Consider the following 20889-nt stretch of genomic DNA (forward strand, 5'->3'; position numbering starts at 1 on the left):
AGAGATCCATCACGACATGATACTGAATAGGCTCAAAGTTATACATATGTTTGGGAAAATTTCAATATTTGGGAGAGTCCTTACTTCCACAGATGACACACCTCCTCCAGCAGGCATAGTTTGAATCATTCGACTACAGGTGTTTTTAAACTAAAACTGACCGATTTGGAGTAGTTTTATTACGTACATTTACGATAGTGTGGTATAATTTTTCTATAATGTTCCTCCCTCTATTTGATCTGTTGAAAAATATGGAGACATACATCACCTATAGATACTCACCTATAACAATTAAACATTTTCAGATACATTCTATCTTTGGCACTGGCTGATCTTCTGGTTATTCTCACCAGCGTTCCTTTCACTTCCGTTGTGTATACTATGGAATCGTGGCCTTGGGGGGAGTTGATCTGTAAGAGTTCGGAAACAGCGAAAGACATATCCATAGGCGTGTCGGTATTCACACTGACAGCTTTGTCCGCAGATCGATTTTTTGCCATAGTGGATCCTCTCAAAAAATTCCACACATCAGGTGAGTACACAAATAATTATTCTTTCCCTTATATTTCATTACTTCCATCACTTCTTTTTCTCAGTTGATAAAAAAACTCAATTTGATCACAATCAAAATGTATTCTTTGTCCATGTTATGAAATCAAATTTTTATGCTACTGAGAAATTGAATAGCTTCCCAGAAGAATTTTCAAAAAATCCTATCTCAACTCAACTCGATTGTTGACTTTTTGACATGGGGTGGTAGAATATTATGAATGTAATCGTTGATAAAATTTCAGCTCGACTTTTTCAGTCTTACCCTCAATGAATCACGAACTATTGTATCATCATCTTGAAAGTCACAATTTTAGTTTCATCTATCAAAAGTTGATACAGATAAATAGAAGGAACCATCATCATTTTCAACGATGAAGAATGGGGTTTACAGGAGTCAGAGGAAACAGCCTGATATTATCCGTACAGATATCTCTATAATCCTCCTCAACAATATTTCAGCGTTTTTTTTTTGGGAAAGAAAGTTTTTGGCTTTCTACTACTCCATCTTGATAAAAAAAAGGAAGATGAGGGAGTTTTCCAAAGAAAAGAAGGAAGTAACTCTATACATGGATGTGTAGATCATGCAAAGAAGTAACTTTCAGACACATACTGAAAGAAAGTCCTCCTGAAACAGCTACTTTCATATAAACATTGAATTATACGAAAGAAAAAATTCTTTCGAAACAAATACTTCTATATGAACACTGAATTATACAGAAGATACTTTTCTCTACTCAGTTCGTATTTCAAACATTCGTTGTGGAATAAAAATCAAATATCATTCACATGAGTTCTACTTTGAATGAATGGTAACAAATTGCACTCACATAGAACACTGCCATCCTCACTGGTATACACCGATGTTTCGCCTTAAGACACTTGCCCTAAGGCCTTCAGTACCAAATTGGATAACATTATAGAAAATACACACACTTCATTCATGAATTACGATTTTTCAATGTCACGGAATAAGCTTGATCTGCTTATGTCATCGATGACATCGTAATGACATTCATTCACCTATTTGATTCAATCCCACCAAGAGGAATCTTATTTGAATTGGAGGGGTTATATTTTTTAGGAGTGATTAATTTTTGGGAAAGAAAGTTTTTGGCTTTCTATTACTCCATCGTGATACAAAAAAGAAGGATGAGGGAGTCTTTCAGAGAAAGGAAGGAAAGTAACTCTATACATGGATGTGTAGATCATGCAAAGAAGTAACTTTCAGACACAAACTGAAAGAAAGTTCTCCTGAAGACTTTGGAAGACTCCCTCATCCTTCTTTTTTATATCAAGATGGAGTAGTAGAAAGCCAAAAACTTTCTTTCCCAAAAATTAATCACTCCTAAAAAATATAACCCCTTCAATTCAAATAAGATTCCTCTTGGCTGGGAATTAATCAAATAGGTGAATGAATGTCATTACGATGTCATCGATGACATAAGCAGATCAAGCTTATTCCGTGACATTAAAGAATCGTAATCCATGAATGAAGTGTGTGTATTTTCTATAATGTTATCCAATTTGGTACTGAAGAGCCTTAGGGCAAGTATCTCAAGGCGAAACATCAGTGTATACCAGTGAGGATGGCAGTGTTCTATCTAAGTGCAATTTGTTACCATTCATTTAAAGTAGAACTCATGTGAATGATATCTGATTTTTATTCCACAACGAATGTTTGAAATACGAACTGAGTAGAGAAAAGTATCTTTTATATAATTCAATGTTCATATGGAAGTATTTGTTTCGAAAGAATTTTTTCTTTCGTATAATTCAATGTTTATATGAAAGTAGCTGTTTCAGGAGGACTTTCTTTCAGTTTGTGTCTGAAAGTTACTTCTTTGCATGATCTACACATCCATTTATAGAGTTACTTCCTTTCTTTCTTTGGAAGACTCCCTCATCCTTCTATTTTGTATCAAGATGGAGTAGTAGAAAGCCAAAAACTTTCTTTCCCCAAAATATAACCCCTTCATTTCTGCGTTCATTTGAATTCAATGTATATCATTCACCAAATTAACCGCGATTTTTTCGGATATCGTTAGAGTAGTATCATCGATGGAATAAGAACAGTTGTGAGGTAATATGGAAAGAGATCATCAACATAGACTATGAATAAGAGAGGACCCATAACCGAGCCTTGGGAAACTCAACATCTAACTGGTTCTGAATCGGACACATCGTTTGAATCGAGTGTCACATATTGGTATATATTTGTCAACTATGATGAAGAAAGGGACAGTAGGGTTTCTCATATACCATAGTCTTCTGATTTTTTCAGTGGCACGTAATGGAGGACCCAATTGACTATATACTTTCTTTAGATTGCATGAAGCAGCAATAGTGTGTTCTCCTTTTGTGAGCAAGTTATTATATTTTTGATAACGTTTTTCCGGACTGATTTTAGAAGATGATTTCCTGAATCCGAATTGATTCTGGTTGAAAAACTGGTTTTCATGAAAATACCCATGAAGCCAATTTTTAGGAAGATTTTGAACAGTTTGCCGAATATCGGGACAATCGCTATTAGTCAGTTATTTTCGATTCCATTGTTGCCGTTGTTTTTGAAGATTGGGACAACGCATGTCATTCACTAGAAAATACATCTTCTTCGACACACACGAAAGAAATAACCAGGAAAAAAATTTCTGGCAGAAACATAATAATCTGTACTGATAGTAGACTAGCCCTATTAGCCCTGAACAGACAACGTGTTACCTCAGGGATAGTACTAGAGTGCCACCAAGATTCAGCCAAAGTCTTGCTGGCTCTCCTAACCCTCCTAAGGAGGGTTGGATGGCACGACAGGAGTAAAGGTAATCACATTGCCTACTCTTTAGCCAAAGAAGCGGCTGGACTAAGAACTGTAGGACCCAGTGACACACACCTACCATGACTTGGACAATTGCGGAACTAGCCAAACGTCACACCCATGCTCAATTCCTAAAGAGATGGGATGTAATCAAAGAATGCAATCTTGCCAGGATCACCCTGGGCAAGCCTGGGAAGCTTGTGCCGAAGAAATATCTGGCGATGACCAGGAAAAATCTATGCTTGACAGTAGGATTTCTGACTGGCCACTGTGAACTAAGAAAAACCTCCATAATATGAGGCTAGTGGACACACTTCCAAGCAGGATGTGTGAACAGGAAAATGAAACTGTCAGGCATATTTTATTCGAGTATCCGGAGTTATCGTTAATGAGAGAGTGTATGTTCGGCGAGTCTTGGCCGATATAAACTAGATGTCTCCGTGTGACCTGTCCACCTTCTTGGAAAAGAGATGATGGACGATGACCTAGAAGGACAACTCGGGAGGTTGTAGAATAAATCACATGTGGTCTGAGTGCTGTGGGCCTACACTCACTCTCTCTACTCTACAGATACAGATACACACATTGAAGAGTATTTCAAGTAATTCAATTAGATATTATACCATTTTTTTACAACAAGTTTGTACGAATCTAACGAAATTGAGTTTTCTATGTCAGATATCGCAATAACAACCTTACTGTTCGTAATAATCCCAAATTGTAACTTTTCATTTTAGATTTCAGTTCTTCAACTCAAATCAACCTTTTGGATAACTTGAATTTCGATACTGAAAATAAAAAAAAATCATAATCGCTGTTCTTTTTATTTTCCAGAACATCCTGATAATGTTCTGTAAGAAATATGAAGAAAGTTCTTACCTTCACTGGTCCGTAATTTGTCTTCTCGATTTCTGATGGTGCTGGAAATGGCTTTAGGAAGGAAAGGAGGAATTAGGAAAAACACCACCCTTAAGTTTCTTTAGCCTTTAGTTACGAAAACGTATACCGCCAGATGGCAGTGATTTCGCCCGATGAAATAAATACAAACTCCTCCCTAATTCTAACTTGACCAGGCCGGGGCATTCCAGGGCCAAACTTTATTCGCCGACGTGTTCGTTCTTCCAAATTACATTTTAGATTAAAACATGTTCGTTCTCGTGTTGATATCAAAGTTTGCACGAAAATTTCAGATTATTTGAAAATCATGAATCTTTTATCAAAATTGATAAATTCAAGATGCGGACGAGATTTGTGATTAGGGCCCGATTTGACTTGCTATAAGGAAGTTTTCGGGGTCAGAGATTATCAATCTTTTGTCAAACTCAACGAATTCAAGATGACGGTTCCAAGATATCGAACGAGATATGTGATTATGGTCCGAATCGATTTGAAATTAGTATGTGGATTTTTTGGGGCCCTAAAATATAAATGTATTGTCAAAATCAATGAATTCAAGGTGACGGACAAGTTGTGTTATCCGATTCATATTTGGTACAATGGACTTTTCGGGGTCGCACATTATGAATCTTTAGTTAAAATTAATGAATTCAAGATGGCGGCTTCAAGATGTCTGACGTGTATTGTGATTATGGACCGATTCGATTTAAAATGAGTATTTTGTAGTCTCTAGGCGTGATTTTTTTCTATTGAATTTCGGAAATACAAGAGGGCGGACTAGTTTTGTGATATCTGGTCGGGCTCTATGGAAGATTGGCTTTAAGGTTCGAAGATAGTTATTTTTCTGTTGGAATTCAGAAATTCGAGATGGCAAACGAGTTTTGTTATTAATTGTCAAATTATATATAACACTGGTATTTTGAGGTTGAAAATAATGAGTTTTTCATCAAATTTCAAGAATTCAAAATAGCAGCATAAAGATGGCTATGGGTTATTTTGTGATTTATAGTCGTGTTCTGTTCAAAATTTATTTTTTCGAAAACATGAGCAGGGTGTTCAGAAAATCAGATGATACTTATGAATAAAAAATTGAGAAATCAAGTATCAGATTTTGTCTTTCAAGTAAGGGTCCTTTCACAATATCAATTTTCAGCATTAGTTCGAAATGACGGAAAGATTTTATGATTCATAGTCGGATCCTCAAAAATAATTCATCTAGGGCTCTCCGGGGTAAATTACTCATATTTTTCCTCAAAATTAATTCATACTGCCAGATATATTTTTAAAATTGAATGATTTGAATATAATATTTTGCACAGTTTAAATAATATGTCTGATTCCATATAAAGGGTTAGACAATATAAGTCAATACCAATCGTGAATAATTCAATTCCGCTGATGTGTATGCAACTGTTGAAAATAAATGAAATCCAACAATGTTTTTGCTACCAATTTTGATTGTAATCAAATCAAAAATAACGAAATTCGTCCAACATTTTAGAGCCTCCATCTTAGTATTTCTTAATATGAAAATATCATGAAGTTTTGTCCCTAGTAATGAATACCTGTAAAATTTCAAGCCAATCGGAAGATATTAGACTTGCAAGATTTGATACAAACGTGACACACGCAAACATACAGATAGGTAAGTTGAAAACTATCTGGTTATTGTAGAAATTTTAATATTTCAATCTTTCGTTCGGTCAGAATAACTTTTATCTTTTCCTATTCCCAATCCGACCCTGTGCTACATTTTACAATGACTCTATGATACTCTCTCTCTCCCTCACCAAACGTGTGGGAGGAGCTACCTGACGGGCGTGTCATTAAAAAGAAATTAATCTACTATTCTGACACCAGATTCAAAAGTAATAATTAGTTTTCACTAGTCGACGGCTGAACCAAAACTTTATTAGTTGACTTTGATGAAATTTGATATTTCCCATTTCGAAAGGCATAATGCAAGGAAATCAAATTTGTATAAATAACACATTCCTATTAAATTAATAACAGAATAAAGGAAACATTAAAAAGAAAAATGAGAAAGTTGTTTAACTGAGAAAATGATAGGCTTCAATACCTAAATGGAATGACACCAAAATATTCTTCAGTTTTGATGTTGGAATTGAAGAAAAATGCCCAAAAATGAGAGAGAGAGAATACTTTTTATTCATCTAATATTCGAAAAATATTTTTTTTTATTATTTTCCCTTTATACACTCATACAATCTTTCCTCAATGAGAATAAGAAAAATCGTTTCTGACTCCTTTTTATTCAGGGATGAAGACCCTTAACCCAATGAATAACGGATCAAAGCACGCTATAGTGACTTTCACCTTTCACCGTAAAACTATACCGAATTACAGTAAATTGTTTTAACAATCGGACCGACCGACTTCCGATAATTTTCTTCTTGCTACTCTCTCTAGCCTCTCGATTTTTTCGCAGTTAAAATTTCTGAAAAGCAATGTTGCCAAATAATCAAACAAAAATTCTTCATTCTAATAATAAAGACTAATGCTACAACATATCCCCCACCTTGAAAAATTGTTTTTCAGCTAACTTGTTAACACCATGAACGAATAGGTGGAAGATACTGAACCGGTACAACAATAAATATCTAACCCATTATATATCCCCAAAATAACAATTGCATGAAGAATTTCAATTCAATGAAATAAATAAAACAATATTTGAAATAAAGATATAAGAAAAACTCCTTTTATTGAGTAGGTAAAGGACACACCTTAACCACCGGTCTAGAGTAGGTGCCTTTATTAGTCCTACTGTTACATTACGAATAATTCCATCCTTTCCTGGATGAACATCAGTAATAATAGCTAATGGCCAATGAAGCGGTGGCGAATTATCATTTTTCAAAATAACGGTTGTCCCGACCTTTATATTGAGACATTTTGTATTCCATTTCTCTCTCACTTATAAAGTAGTGAGATACTCTAAATGCCAACGCTTCAAATAATCTTGAACCATCCTATCTATTAGCTGGAACCGATCAATTCTGTTTATACTAATATCTGTCAAATTATCTGCAAATTATCTAATGCTACAACAATCGCACTTGAAACTTTCGATTCCTTTCTTTCAAGGACAAAACACTACAGGAAAATCCTCAAGGCGCTCTTAGAGCGGTGCCTGCGCGAAAGTAGCGATTCACATTGGATTTGAATCGCTGGAGACTAAATCCATCTGGAAAAACATTCTCAGGAAGTCCATTCCACATAATCGCAGTTCTCCAAATGAAAGGGTTCTTGAACTCTGTACATTTTTACTGCCTGTACATTTTCCAATATTTACAAAATGTTCGCCCTGAAAGGTGCAACTGGAGCAACAAATGTTTCTAAGAAGAATGATAACGGTATACCTCGCATAACATTTTCCTTCAATCAATCTGAAACCGTCTTACATGAATAGCTAAAGCAATATGCATTACAAAAATATTTCGATATTTGTTCATATATTTATTTCAGGGACCTAGTATATGTTAATGTGTTTTTTAATGTATATCTACATATTTGTTTGTTACTTCACATATTTATCATCAACTCTGCAATAACAGTTCAAATTGTATACTAACTTTTGTTTTTTTTTTTAATTATATCCACTTTGGATACTCATTTTATCAAGTGTGAATTGACATGTTGAATACCATGTAGTAGATCTATAAATGGATAAATTTCTAATTATATATCTTGTTAGAAGGCTGTGCCTCAGATAGGTAATTAGAACATTAGATTCGTTGAGATGTATTGAATCTTCTTCACAATACGTTATATCATTTTATAATGCAATGAAACTTAGTTGTACATACTTTTTGTTGTGTTCTAGGTCTAATCTCATATAACCTGAGTAGACAACGACTATGAATTTTTACTTCATGACTTCATAGTAGACATAGTATGATTTACACACAAGACCAGTGGCTATGCAGGGTTTTGGAGCAATATTCGCTAAATATTTGTTCGAAGGTGGTTGACAAAATGTCGTGGCGCATTTCAGTAGCTCGGACTTCCATAGTCTGATATGATATAAATTGATTTGCAATCCCTGGAAGAATCTATAGAGAATCAAAAAGATCAGATGAAAAAATAACAAATTATATCTAGCAAAAAAAAACTGAAATTGCAATGAAATTGGACTATTGACACGAATATTACTGAAGTTTTTTCCCAACACCAAATCGTTGTTTTTAACACCTCAACACGTGTTTCGATCACCAAGTGACCATCTTCAAAGAGGAAGATTAACACCAAAGGTGAAACATAACACCAAAGGTTCCAACAGTGCATCATAAGTATTGACACGAGATGAAAGTTGAAAATCATCAACAAGGAATAGAAATTGAAAATTGAAAGATTCCAAGCTGAATTACTCCATAACGTTTCGATTGTCAGTATCCACAATCATCTTCGGGTGATAACTGGACCTATTTCTCCGAGATCTAACTATTTATAGGTCATTCGAGTGCTTTCACATATCCCTCTCTACGCATCATCAGTTTCACAGGAGCTTACCGTTTGGCGGGAGTTGGTCGTGTTCCGCTTGATTATAGAACCTTCCATATGTTGCTAGCTTGACTAAATGTGTTGTTGAACAACATATATGCGACTTCCCAAACCAGTGTTCCTCCTTGTGGATGATTTCAGCTTGAGACTACTTGATGTTAAGTTGATGAGTCAAAACATGCTCTACTATTCCTGATTTGTTGGTTTCTCCTCGCTGTGTGTGTTTCTTATGGTTGGCATCGCGAATTTTCAATAGCCTCTTAGTTTTACCGATGTATGATTTTCCGCACTTGCATGGTATCCGGTAAATGCAGTTCTTGGAATCGCAGTCTGCGTTTGGTGGCCTGGTTTTCATGAGGCTGCAACGGATAGTCATCCCAGATCTGAAGCAGGTTCTGATGTTATACTTGGACCCAATTCTTCTTATCCTTCCCAACAATCCTCTGATATACAAGTACTGGTTGTGGCGACTTCTCTTCCTGGTGAAGCTCTTACTGTCTTCTAGCCAAAGTCTGTTTCACCATCACTTTGGGGTAACCATTCCATTGAATGCCATTTTTGATGATGCCTAGTTTTTTTTCCAGTCCTTCTCTTGTATTACAGAGCCCGATAATATGGTCCACTAGAGTCTTGATGATTTATCTGTCAATCGATTGATGATGGTTGCATTTCTGATTCAGATACTGTCCCATGTAAGTGGGTTTTCGATATACAGATGTTTTTCATTTAGTATCGGTCCTCTTCATCAATACGTCTATAATTGTGGACTTCCTTCTCCATTGTGAAAGTGATGGAAGGACTTACGTTGTTCATGTGCTTCAGGAAGTTGTCTAGTTCTGCATTCCATCTTATGAAGGTGTCGTCCTCGTATTTCAACCAGACTAGGGGCTTCTTGAGGGATCCTTCAATGGCCAGAGATTCAAATCACTCCATATATATGTTGGCTATAACCGGTGGAAGTGGCGATTCCATTGGCAGTCCCTCTTGCGTAAAAAATTCGTCCTTCAGTTGGAAGTAGCAATTTCGTATACAGCATCCTGGTAATTCCATGATTACTTGTATCGGTGAATTTGTTCTGTCTACCAGGTCCCCATCTTCGGATAGCTTCCTCTGTATGATTTGAAGTGCATTTCGACAGGAACATTGGTGTAGAGGCTTTCCACGTCGGAACTGATCAGTTGATCCTGCTCTTTGACTTCGATTGCCCCTAATTGTTATATCATATATATCATGATAGACATAGACATAGATATATCATATTAGTCAATAGAAGTCCGAACCAATGAGATTAGCTAAATAGCCTCAGCCTCAGCCTCAGCTAGAATCCACGTTGTTAGATGAACACTTAGATCAAATAATCAAGTCAATCTGTCAATAAGTTCTGATCTGCTCTTTTCGTCTTCCATCATTTTCATCAATAATTCAATTCCTTCAAGAATTTTATACTCTCATACTCTAGAGTTTCCATTCCATTTCCTCTTCGATTATTTCATCTTATTCGTGGGATTTGTCTGCGAAACCGTGAAAATCTGCAAAGCGCTAGAAACGTAGTGACAAATATTGGTCAGTGATGCAGGGTCTTTGATAAGGAATTTGCTTTAAATCGAGTGAATCGGGATGACAGAAACATACTAATGAATGGTTCTCTCATGCCGTATAGTGTTTGTTTCTCTCATGTATGTAGTCTCTCATGTATTTACTCTCAATTTCAACCATCAAATTCATAATTGAGCAGACTGTTAGTGTATTGGTGTGAATGTACTCCATTTATTCATACTGATATGATATAATTTTTATTTGTTTCTCAGTTTGAACGCGTAAATCTCTGGAATTTGAAAAATACTTTTTCTACTCCCTTACGTGAAATAGTACTTTCACACACCGTTCACGAATCGTAAAATGTAATTTCACGCCCTTGTGCGTGAAATTATTTTTACGCCCTAGGGCGTGAAATAAACCCATAAGAATAACATGGTACATTCAAGTGTTTTTATTACCAGTGCGTGAAATATACTCATAAGAAATACATTGTAGTCTGTACATAAGATCTAATACATGAATATTTCGCTGATAGGCGGCCTTAGTGCATCTTTTGTTTAAGAGCAGCAATAAATCATAAATGAACTGTCAAAATAGCTTGATCATTACTGTTGTGAGCTCATTGTTGAGAGTTAATTATTAATATTTTAACATTATATTATGATGGATTCTGATCATTCAGATATACGAAGTACCCCGCCGGATGTTATGGATGCAGCCAATGAGGCTAGTAAGACTTTATTACCCCAAAAATCATTGAGCGTGTATGAAAATACGTATTAGAAATTCATGGCATGGAGGAAAACAAAGAATATCAATTAATTTTCTGAAAACGTAATATTGGCATATTTGTCAGAATTATCCAAGAACTTTGAGGCAGCAATACTTTGGAGTAATTTCTCAATGCTGAAAAGTACCATCAGCATTTAAAAAAACATAAATATTGACTATCCTAAGGTACGTGCTTTTTTAAAAGGGAAGAGTGAGGGATACGTTCCCAAAAAATCCAGAGTTTTGGAGAAAGAAAGAAAGAAAATTTACCGTCACGGAACATCTTGAATTATACCGAAAATATACGGCTCTCCGTCCGCAAAAATACGTAGAAAAAAAATTATTTATTAATTATCATGGTGGAAAATGTACCTGCCAGATCGTTGGTATAAATAAAATTGGTAAAGTTCCTTCGGTAATCGCAAAATACCTAAATTTACCTCATGCTGAACAATATACAGGCCACTGTTTTAGGCGGTCATCCGCCACGTTATTAGTAGAAGCTGGAGGCGATTTGCTTACCTTAAAAAAACATGGAGGTTGGAAATCCTCTACAGTGGCAGAGCATTATATAGAAAACTCAATTACTCAGAAAATTGATGTGGCAAATAAAATGTTATTGCCTCAAAATCAAATTTCCTCAGCCCCTATCGCCACTACTTCTATCATCTCAACTTCCAAGTCAAGAAACACACTAATAGAAAAATCAAATGCTGCAGGTGTAAGTTTTGGAATGGTCACAGGTTCCAATATTACTATTAATAATCATTATTATTCCACATCAGAATGAAAACCAAAAATAATAATCTCAGTATAAGAATTAATTGTTAATTTTATAATATAGGTACTTACTAATTATTCTGAAATTCAATGAAGCTCTTTAAACTAATGGTGCTTAATTTTCTCTGTATGGTCGTAGAAAAAGTACAGTGTGCAACATGTGCGTGAAGACTTTTTTACACTCGCGTTGTTTGCGACACTCGCCTGAGGGCTCGTGTCGCAAATTCCACGCTTGTGTAATAAAATCGATTTCACGCACTTGTTACACAATATACTATTTTATGTAGGCATTAATAAGGTAGGCTATAGGCTACCTAGCATTACCCAATCATTTTTATTATGCCTTGTATATTATTTATTTATCGTTTGGCAATTCAGACACAGTAAACTTAAAAGCTTTTCTCCGCAGTCGCAGTACGGTGGTGGTTGTTTGCCCCTTTTGTGCAGGAGGTATGCGAATCTGCAAAGTTGCGTTCTGATTGTATTAAGTGTGACCAGGTTCTGCGTGATGGGTCAAACCCTGAAGGCTTTTGGGTAATGCAAGGCATGGGTCCATGCCCTGGTGAGGTTGAATTCCTATTGCATTGCTGCACTTACCGTTTTAGTCGGGGGTGAAGCGGAGACGATTGTGTTTATGGCCTCCTCAATATCTTGATGTAGTGTTAATTTTTATTTCCCATGATCTTTTAGTACTCTCATGCGAGGGCGTTTATCCTTTGCAGTCTTGAATATTGACATTTCTGAAGTAAGTCGTTAGAAAGGAATGATATCGAACTGATCTATTCGCGTGCGCTGGCGAAATGTTACATGTCCTACAGAGAAATTGGTTTTTAGAACCCGATACTATATGGCTTCTATAAATGAGCCACAACGATAGCTTTGTTGTGGCTTATTGAAATGTGTATTTGGCCGTTATTATTAGGCAGGCGAATCTGTCTGGATGTTTTCAAATGCAAAACCCATAATTGTATTATGAAGAAGGATTTTTTCTTAGGTTAATTGAGGTCCGAAGTGAGAGGGTCTTTTCAAGCCTCCACCACAATCCGCATGGGTTTATTGTGGCTCACACCTATTCACACTCAACCAAATAAATCCAGAGCTTCTTAACGAAACCGATTAGTTTGTATAGTGAGTGGTCCTTCAGATCAGACGGTAAGAGTACGGCTCTGTCAAACTCTAAAAACCTGATTCGGTCCCCAGCGGGGCAGAAACAAAGTATGTGCTTTATTGTTTCATTATTTTCCAAACAGAGGTGAAACACACTGTTTTCTGACAGTCTCTGCATATAATGATTGATTCAAATGACAGTAACCTGTAAGAATATTTGTTTAAGCCCATAGCGATGGTAATGATAGGTTCTGGTCCGATGAAACTGCGTGCAACACCCTCCTTTGCAGAGGAGTCTGCAGTCTCATTGCCTTCCACCATTTCAATGTGATTATAAATGAAAAAAAATTGTATTGCGACTCCGAAAAATCCTTATCTTCTCTCAACAGTTGGCAACAACTGACTTTCAATGATACCAATATCAGTAATTTTTTTTTCAGGTGGGGGTAGGAGAGCTACCCGAGTTACAATCTGTACCGCAGTATTTATATGGATCCTTGCCATTTGCTGTGCCGCCCCGGCTGCGTTTGGGTCGCATATAAAAGGCATCCCGGAAAACAATCCGCAGTTTTTTGTATGTTATCCATTTCCCACGCACTGGATGGGGGATAGATATGCACAAGTTATGGTCCTGAGCAAATTTTTGATACTCTATGTGGTTCCACTAGTTATCATAACAATATTTTATCTCAGCATGGCTATTTTTCTGTTCTCGAGTACAAAGAATGTTCCAGGAGAGCTACAGGGCATGCAGAGGCAGGTAAAACTCCATGATTACTCTCCATTCTGTATAAAGTTTTCTATCTTCAACTTGTTGATTCATCATGGTCTTTGAAACCGAAGGCAATGAAAACATGCTTGATATGAATACCGTTTGAATCGAATGAAAACCCAAACTGTTGAATCAATGAAGTAATTTTTCAGGAGCCCTCAAAAGCAGCTCCGATTTCGATGATTAATTTTTCAAATGAGAACGTAACAGTCAGAATATTTTAGTTAGGTACCTAGCATTTTCATTTAAAAATGCTAGGTACCTACAATTGGAAACTGTATAACATCAAAATGTACAGAAACAATCCCTTCGAATTTAACGAAGCATGAAAAAGCTTTGATTTCGAAAAAATTAGTAATAATAAAAATAATATTTATTTGCCAAAAACAACTACAGTAACCAATGTCAATACTACAAATAAATAAAGAGTTGGCCATATAAAGCATAGCTTTGTATATCTAGTGGTTGAGAGAGAAGAGAAAAAAAGAGGAAATGATTAGAAAAGAAAAGAATGTTTTCACTTCATATACATTGTAGCATTCGAAAATGCTTCTAATTTAACATTTTAAAAATTACTTGAGGTTCAACACAAAATTTCATGAGAACAGTTATAGTGTTACGTTTCAATTTAGCACTAGATCAAACTGCTCTTATGTGACCTTTCAAAACACTACGTTACCTTTTGAGATCTTTATTCAAAAGATATCAACAATGTAATTCAGTTACAACTTGATTTTATTCATTTAACCTCATAGTAATGGGAATCTTCCGTTCCATAGAAAACCATACCTGAAATGTACAAGAATAAATGTATGCTCCCTGACTAACTGCTTTGACCAGTACTTACGCATTCTCCTATTGCCAAACGACGTTGGAGATCCGAAATTCCTCGCTAGGTTAAAATAGTTGGTTATTGTTTGTTTCTCAGTTTTCTTCACCTATCATTTTTTTAGCCGTTGTCTGCCTTATTCCCTATACCTTTCCAAGAATATTTCTTGCATAGATTGTTATTCATCACTTCCAGAAGGATTACTACATATTAGAGCCATATCGCCTGAAAAACAATATTAGTTAGCTCTGGGTTTCTGAATACGGTAAATATTCTGCATAATATGAATGCTCAAATATTTGTACTGAAAGGGAAGGATGTGGCGACTTACCTTATATGTTTCTATTCCATCGCATGAATAAGGATTGGTAAAAAGTTGAAAATAGGTTGGAACAATATTTTTGTAAACATTTGATAACAAGGTTAAGAGACAGCTGTTGGTTGACATCTGCCGAACTTTCGTAGTGTCGTTCCGACGACTTACACCGAACTAGTTCTACAGTTGTTCACGGGTGAGGGATTGATCGGTTGATCAAGTTGTCAAGGATTGTTTTAGGGTTGCATTGCTTTGAGAGGGAGTTTTGATGGGTCATGGACTTGTTGATATTGTCTCAAGTGGCTGTGGAGGAATTGATAGATTTATGATTATGTGCACAGCGCCCCCTTGGTGCTTGTAGGGTAGGTTGGACGCACTGTGGCAACAACTAGTTAGCTGTCAGATGTGGCAGTCTCTTAGTATTCGGAAGTTGGCCTTCGATGAGCTTGGTTCGGAGTTCAAACGTACCATCAGACTGATTGTAGGATATATATGGTTGTATTTGTGCCATCCTTCACGGGGATTATTTCTACAAGTCAGGATTGTATAGTGGAAGACTGATTGGTCATTTTGGTGTGGATATTTGCAGTCTGAAACTTAATCTCTTTTGAGGATTTGTGGTGGTTACCGAACTCGTGCCAGGTGGAAGGATTTCCGAAATTAGATATGTCTGAATCACTGTCGCATCTCTCATGTGGTCTTAGCTATGATATCACCTCTTCAATTCTACAACCTTCGTTTCTCGTCTCTAGATTCATAAGAAACAGAAGGCCCTCAGTCACTCATCAAGTCCCAGTAGGACTTCCGTGCAGAGCACCGCACACGAAGAAACGTATAGAAAACCCCTTGGCCAGGGTAAGAATTTTACCACTAAATGTGTTTTTGATGATTTTAGTAATTTCTGATTCCATCGTTATATCTCAACTGAATATTAGTATTGAAGAGAGGTTTCAACACTCATTCAATTTTCTAGATTTTTTTACGGGTTATATGGTTATACAGGGCACCCAATATACCAGGGGTATTGATTAGTCAAATAGTCCCTATTGAATGGGGGTTGAATCTCACCTTGTTTTTATCTGATTCTGATTGAGAATTTTCTTCCGTAGAGTTTTTTTTCTTCTTTAAGGGTTTTTTTTCCAATTTTCCTCTTGGGTCTTATTTGGTGATCCATTTCTGGTCCAGCTTGTTGTGCCCTACAGGGTGATCTATCTTGGTGGTGCTACAGGGTGATCCATCTCCGCCGTACTACAGGGTGATCCACTTCCGTCGTACCACGGGTAGCCTAACACCATATACCGGGTGGCCCAAAAGGAGCACGCAAGTTATAATTGATTTAATTGAATATTTGTGATATACTGAGATATTTGAATAATTGTTGCCCTTATGTTCATTGATACCTGTTGATATAGTGTTTGTTTATTGTTTATTGATAAAGAGTTTGTTTATTGATACCAGATTGATATAGTGATTCATCTGTGAAACGGAAATTGAGGTATATTCTTCCTTTCACGATTGCTGATTGACACCGATGCGCCTACGCCTGAGCTCACGCGACGCAAACGAGTTTGTCTTACCTTCCGATACTAGTATTTACGATTTCACCTACTCAATTCTCGTGGTAGTTTTATTCGAAGTATTGTAGTTTTTTTTTGAGCGTCGTTACTACCGTAATTTATGGCTGATTGAATTCGTGGTTATATACACCGCGCTCTTGTATTGACATTTGAACCTCGCGTAGTAGTGTGAGTATCGCATTGTTGTCTTAGAAGCGTTGTTGGTTAATCCATGTAAGTTAGGATTACTGAATAAATCATATTGGGGATCTTTATCTTTCATTTCCAATATTAATTGGTAAGTTATTGATATTGTGAGTTACTTAGGGTATCTGGAGGATTAAATTTACCTGGCGCCCATAGATCTATTCGAAATTTGCTAAGTTGTTTAACCCACTCCCGTCTCCACTGTTTAGCGTAGCCGCGGATACCCATCTGTCTTATTTGTCACCGACAGGTGATTTAGTCTCCTCTTGTGGTTTGTGAGGTGACAATAGGTATCTCTATGAAGCCGAAAAGGTATGGAAAGCGAAATTAATGTTCAACTTTTCAAGAATGGATAGCGCTCAGAAATATTCAAACACAGTCCAGACTAACGATAAAATTTTTGAATGCAATGTTGATTGCCTATTTAACGTGATTACCAATAAATCTTTCTTTTATAATGAATCAAAATCATCAGTTTAATTTTTATTCACGAAAAATATTCCAGTTATAAATACAGTCAGAATTTTGTTTTTTATTTATGATAACAATTCAAGATAATGGTGTCAATCGATGATTGACAGAAATTGAATTAGTTAAACAAAATCAGCTGTTAATACCTCAGTATATTTTGATTTCAAATGGCTTCTCTTGTCTATAGATATCAATTCCTCTTTTCCTTATCCTGGTCATCGCTGGTGATTACGCCTCTGATCATATTTTTTTTGAGTCAGATCTTTTCATATTCAAATTTCAAAAGTCCATATGCTAACTCTATTTCCCAGAGATGGCACCCTGATATTCGTCCCGTTGCTATCTGCGCAAATGCGAATAGTACGTAGACACAGTATTTCTGTATACAGTAGTTTCACTCAGCGTCGGTCCCTTTGATGTTGGTGTCCAGGAGTTTCATTTTTTATAATGATGACGTATTTGACACTAATGACGTTTCTCCCTACTACAATCTCAACCAAAGCGTGTATACACTGCTCAACATAACAACTATTCATATAAACTGCTCAAAAAAAAAACAGTCTATGAAAACCATGTTGGGCACCTGAGAAAATTGTACAAATGATAATTTTGCATTTGTGTAATATTGAAGTAACCCAGATCATTTGGGCAATGATGAACTAAGTTTCAAGTAGATTTTAAAAATTCATGGAATCGGCAGATGTTCATATTCGAATGTGACAAAATATATTTTCATTTCAACAAGAAAAAAGACAAGATAAAGAACGTGTTTTGTTATTCATGAACCATGGTACGAATCCATGCGAAATTTCTTTGTAGTGATTTTTGGGGCCAAATATAGCATATTCATTTATTGATTGGAGAATTCAAGATGGCGGACGAGTTTGCCGATTCGATTATATTAAGGACCAATTATTAAAAATATTCCTAATCGAATTCATCACTCAAGATTAAGGAATCTGTAGAGCCTATTCTTTCTGAATTATGTAGTTACTATTCAGGACTTGAAGAAGTAAAAAAGTAATTAAGTATGTAGTGTTCAATCATACAAAAATAATTTTATTGTATGTATGTACTAACTATAAATGTATGTGAGAGTTTTCGGAGTCGGAAGTTATGAATTATTTACACTGTAAGATAATAGGTTGTTTTGCTGCTTCCAGCTTTTATCCAAGTAAAAATTGATAATAAAATCACTGACAAGTCCAAAAGCATTTTGACTATACCATTATATATATTTTCCGACAGAAAACAACTACTTCTTTAGCTAATAACTCGACATATATTGACAAATGTTGATATTTGAATCTATACAAGTCTAGATGTCTAATCAACCCCGAAAAGTTGCTGCGTAGATTAAAAACAGTTATTCTAAATGAAACATGTCCTATTAGTCAGCAACTTCTTATATAATGTAAATTTGACTATCAAAAATACCTTACGACTGTTAACCTTTCGGAATCCAAGTCGCCTCAGACATAATTGCAAAGATTCTCACTTTGAAGAAACAACTTTGCAAGAGCTCTCTAGGACAAATAGTGGGACTTCGCCTGATTCGAACAAGGAACCAACTGCGAACCGTTTTGAAGTGTTCCTCATCAGTGCAGACCATGCTATCACGGTTGTATACACACAGGGACTCGGCACAGTATAGTTATATAAGTATACTGTGGACTCGGTATTCCTCGTAGACAGCTCTTGCAGAGTTGTTCCTTCAAAGAAAGGATTTTTGCACGTATGTCCGAGATATAATTCAACATCTGTTGGGATAGTTGCCAGAGAAGTAGTTGTTTTGTCAGACACATGCCATACAATGTATACAAAATACTGTGACGTAGATGACCACTAGAACAGAGTTTAAGGCGAGTTCATGAAGAGTGGATGCGAATGTGTTTTTGAAAAATCACGAGCCTTCAGTAAATGGCCTTCTGAACCGATAAGTTCCATTTGTCGATTTGAACACTCCTCCATAAGATATTCCTCTTGAAGTTGAATCATATATGATGATTAAAACGCCTCTTGCTAGTTTTTTTGTGTACTACCTGCTTCCTTTTTTGTAAGTATTTCAGTTGCCAGTTTTCTATTGTAAATACTTATTTCCGTTCTCTCTTATTACGAGATTTCATAAGTAAATTTGAAGTTGTGGAATCTCTACTTCCGAATTGTAAGGAATAAAAAGTCTCTCGTTAATTTTTTTGTAGTTTTAAACCTCCTCCAGTGGAGTGAGTAGCAAGGATTTTGGTTTTTTCCTATTAATCATTCCCCGTAGATTGTAGGGACGGTTACACACTAGTACAGGATCTCCGTGGATTGGAACTATTTGCAATTTGTTTCTGCTGAGGATCCCTTGAGCTGTTGTTGTTCAGAAGGAAGGCGAAAATTAAACTCAATCCAGATTTTATGTTCATCAGAGTCGCTTGTCCAGTAGTAACATACCAGATATATTTTAAAATAAATTCAATTTTCTTTATTTTATAATTTTCCTTAAATTCATGAAATTATCAATCTATATGATTTGTGAGCTAACACACAGTACTGGGTGATCGCAAGGTGAAGATCTGTGCAAAAATTAAAAAGTGGTATTGATCCCTTAGAATAAAATATTACTGGTATCTGTATTCCTAAACAAGAACTTTAATTATAGCCGATTAATTGGACTCCGAATAGTAATTGTTTGCTCCCTTTATATTTTCAGGTTGCTCAAGTGAATGCAATATTTTTTTCAATTCATAATGTAGTTTGTCACCCTGGCAGGGCGAACTATGAACTCTGATTATTACATTCAGCCAGGTGGCGCCCATTACATAATTTTGTACTGTTCTCAGTCAGATGTACACTCAAATGCCTTCGACTTTAATTTTTGCTCACCGAGACGAACAGCTGCCGGAGCTGCACTTTATTTCCAACTGAGAGGAATAAACGTTGCAACATCAATGGTAACAGTCTTTAGTCAATATCAATGCATATCAGTCCTTCACTCATGTGATCATAACTAACAACGTTTATGTACCGACAATTTTAGAACGGGCTTTTAAAAAATCTCAGATTAGAACATAAACCGGCTTCTATCATTCAGCAGTACTCCACAATTGTGATATGTTTGATGATCATTCGATGAGTCATAGTTAGTCTTAATAATAAGATGTAGTTGCAGATAAAAAAAATGTAGATAAAAAAAATGTAGATGAAAAAAACAGTGGAGGAAGAAAGGAAAGAATGGATGAAGAAAGTCTACGAACTAGAGTTGATTCAAACAATTCAAGGTAGCTTCTTAGATTTTTTTTAATTTTTTTTTCTTCGCAGCGTCTCCCATCACAGTTTTGTAATGTAGTAATTATTTTTTATATCGATGAATCGGTGTAAGTTTTCTCGAGGTAAACTTTTTATGTATGACTTTCAAACATTTCTAGGGAATTAATTTTTTCATATCAATGTCCAATGTGTTATTTAATCTAGGTCCTAGGTAAGTATGCCATCTTTGTGCAATGGTTTTTCTCTGGTTTTGGTATTTCAAGAACGATTGTTTACAGTCTTTCTCATATCATAAGTTATGTTCGAATATCATTGCCACTTTCTTAAAATTTCAGACAAAGATAACTTTGTTATTTCAAATACAACACCCTGTATTTTTTCGGTTCGAACAATATGAAATTCAAATATCTCTCATTTCCCTATACTTTACCCGAGAAGTTTTCAATGCATTCTTTGAATCAAGATAACTTTGATATGACATGTATTCAACTTGTTGATATTATT

General features: G+C 35.8%; 1 protein-coding gene across 1 annotated transcript in view; it reads left to right on the plus strand.

Moving 5' to 3' along the window:
* Window positions 1–20889, plus strand: part of LOC111511250 (neuropeptide CCHamide-1 receptor) — a 269279-nt gene that overhangs the window by 241590 nt on the left and 6800 nt on the right. The window contains exons 3-4 of the mRNA XM_074182600.1: window positions 306–532; window positions 13423–13742. Of these exons, the coding sequence (XP_074038701.1) occupies window positions 306–532; window positions 13423–13742 (547 nt within the window). The remainder of the gene's footprint in view (window positions 1–305; window positions 533–13422; window positions 13743–20889) is intronic.

The sequence above is a fragment of the Leptinotarsa decemlineata genome, unplaced genomic scaffold (genome assembly GCF_025532065.1).
Source record: "Leptinotarsa decemlineata unplaced genomic scaffold, Ldec_3_MD MMD2_P_RNA_scaffold_2, whole genome shotgun sequence".
In the NCBI taxonomy this organism is placed as follows: domain Eukaryota; kingdom Metazoa; phylum Arthropoda; class Insecta; order Coleoptera; family Chrysomelidae; genus Leptinotarsa; species Leptinotarsa decemlineata.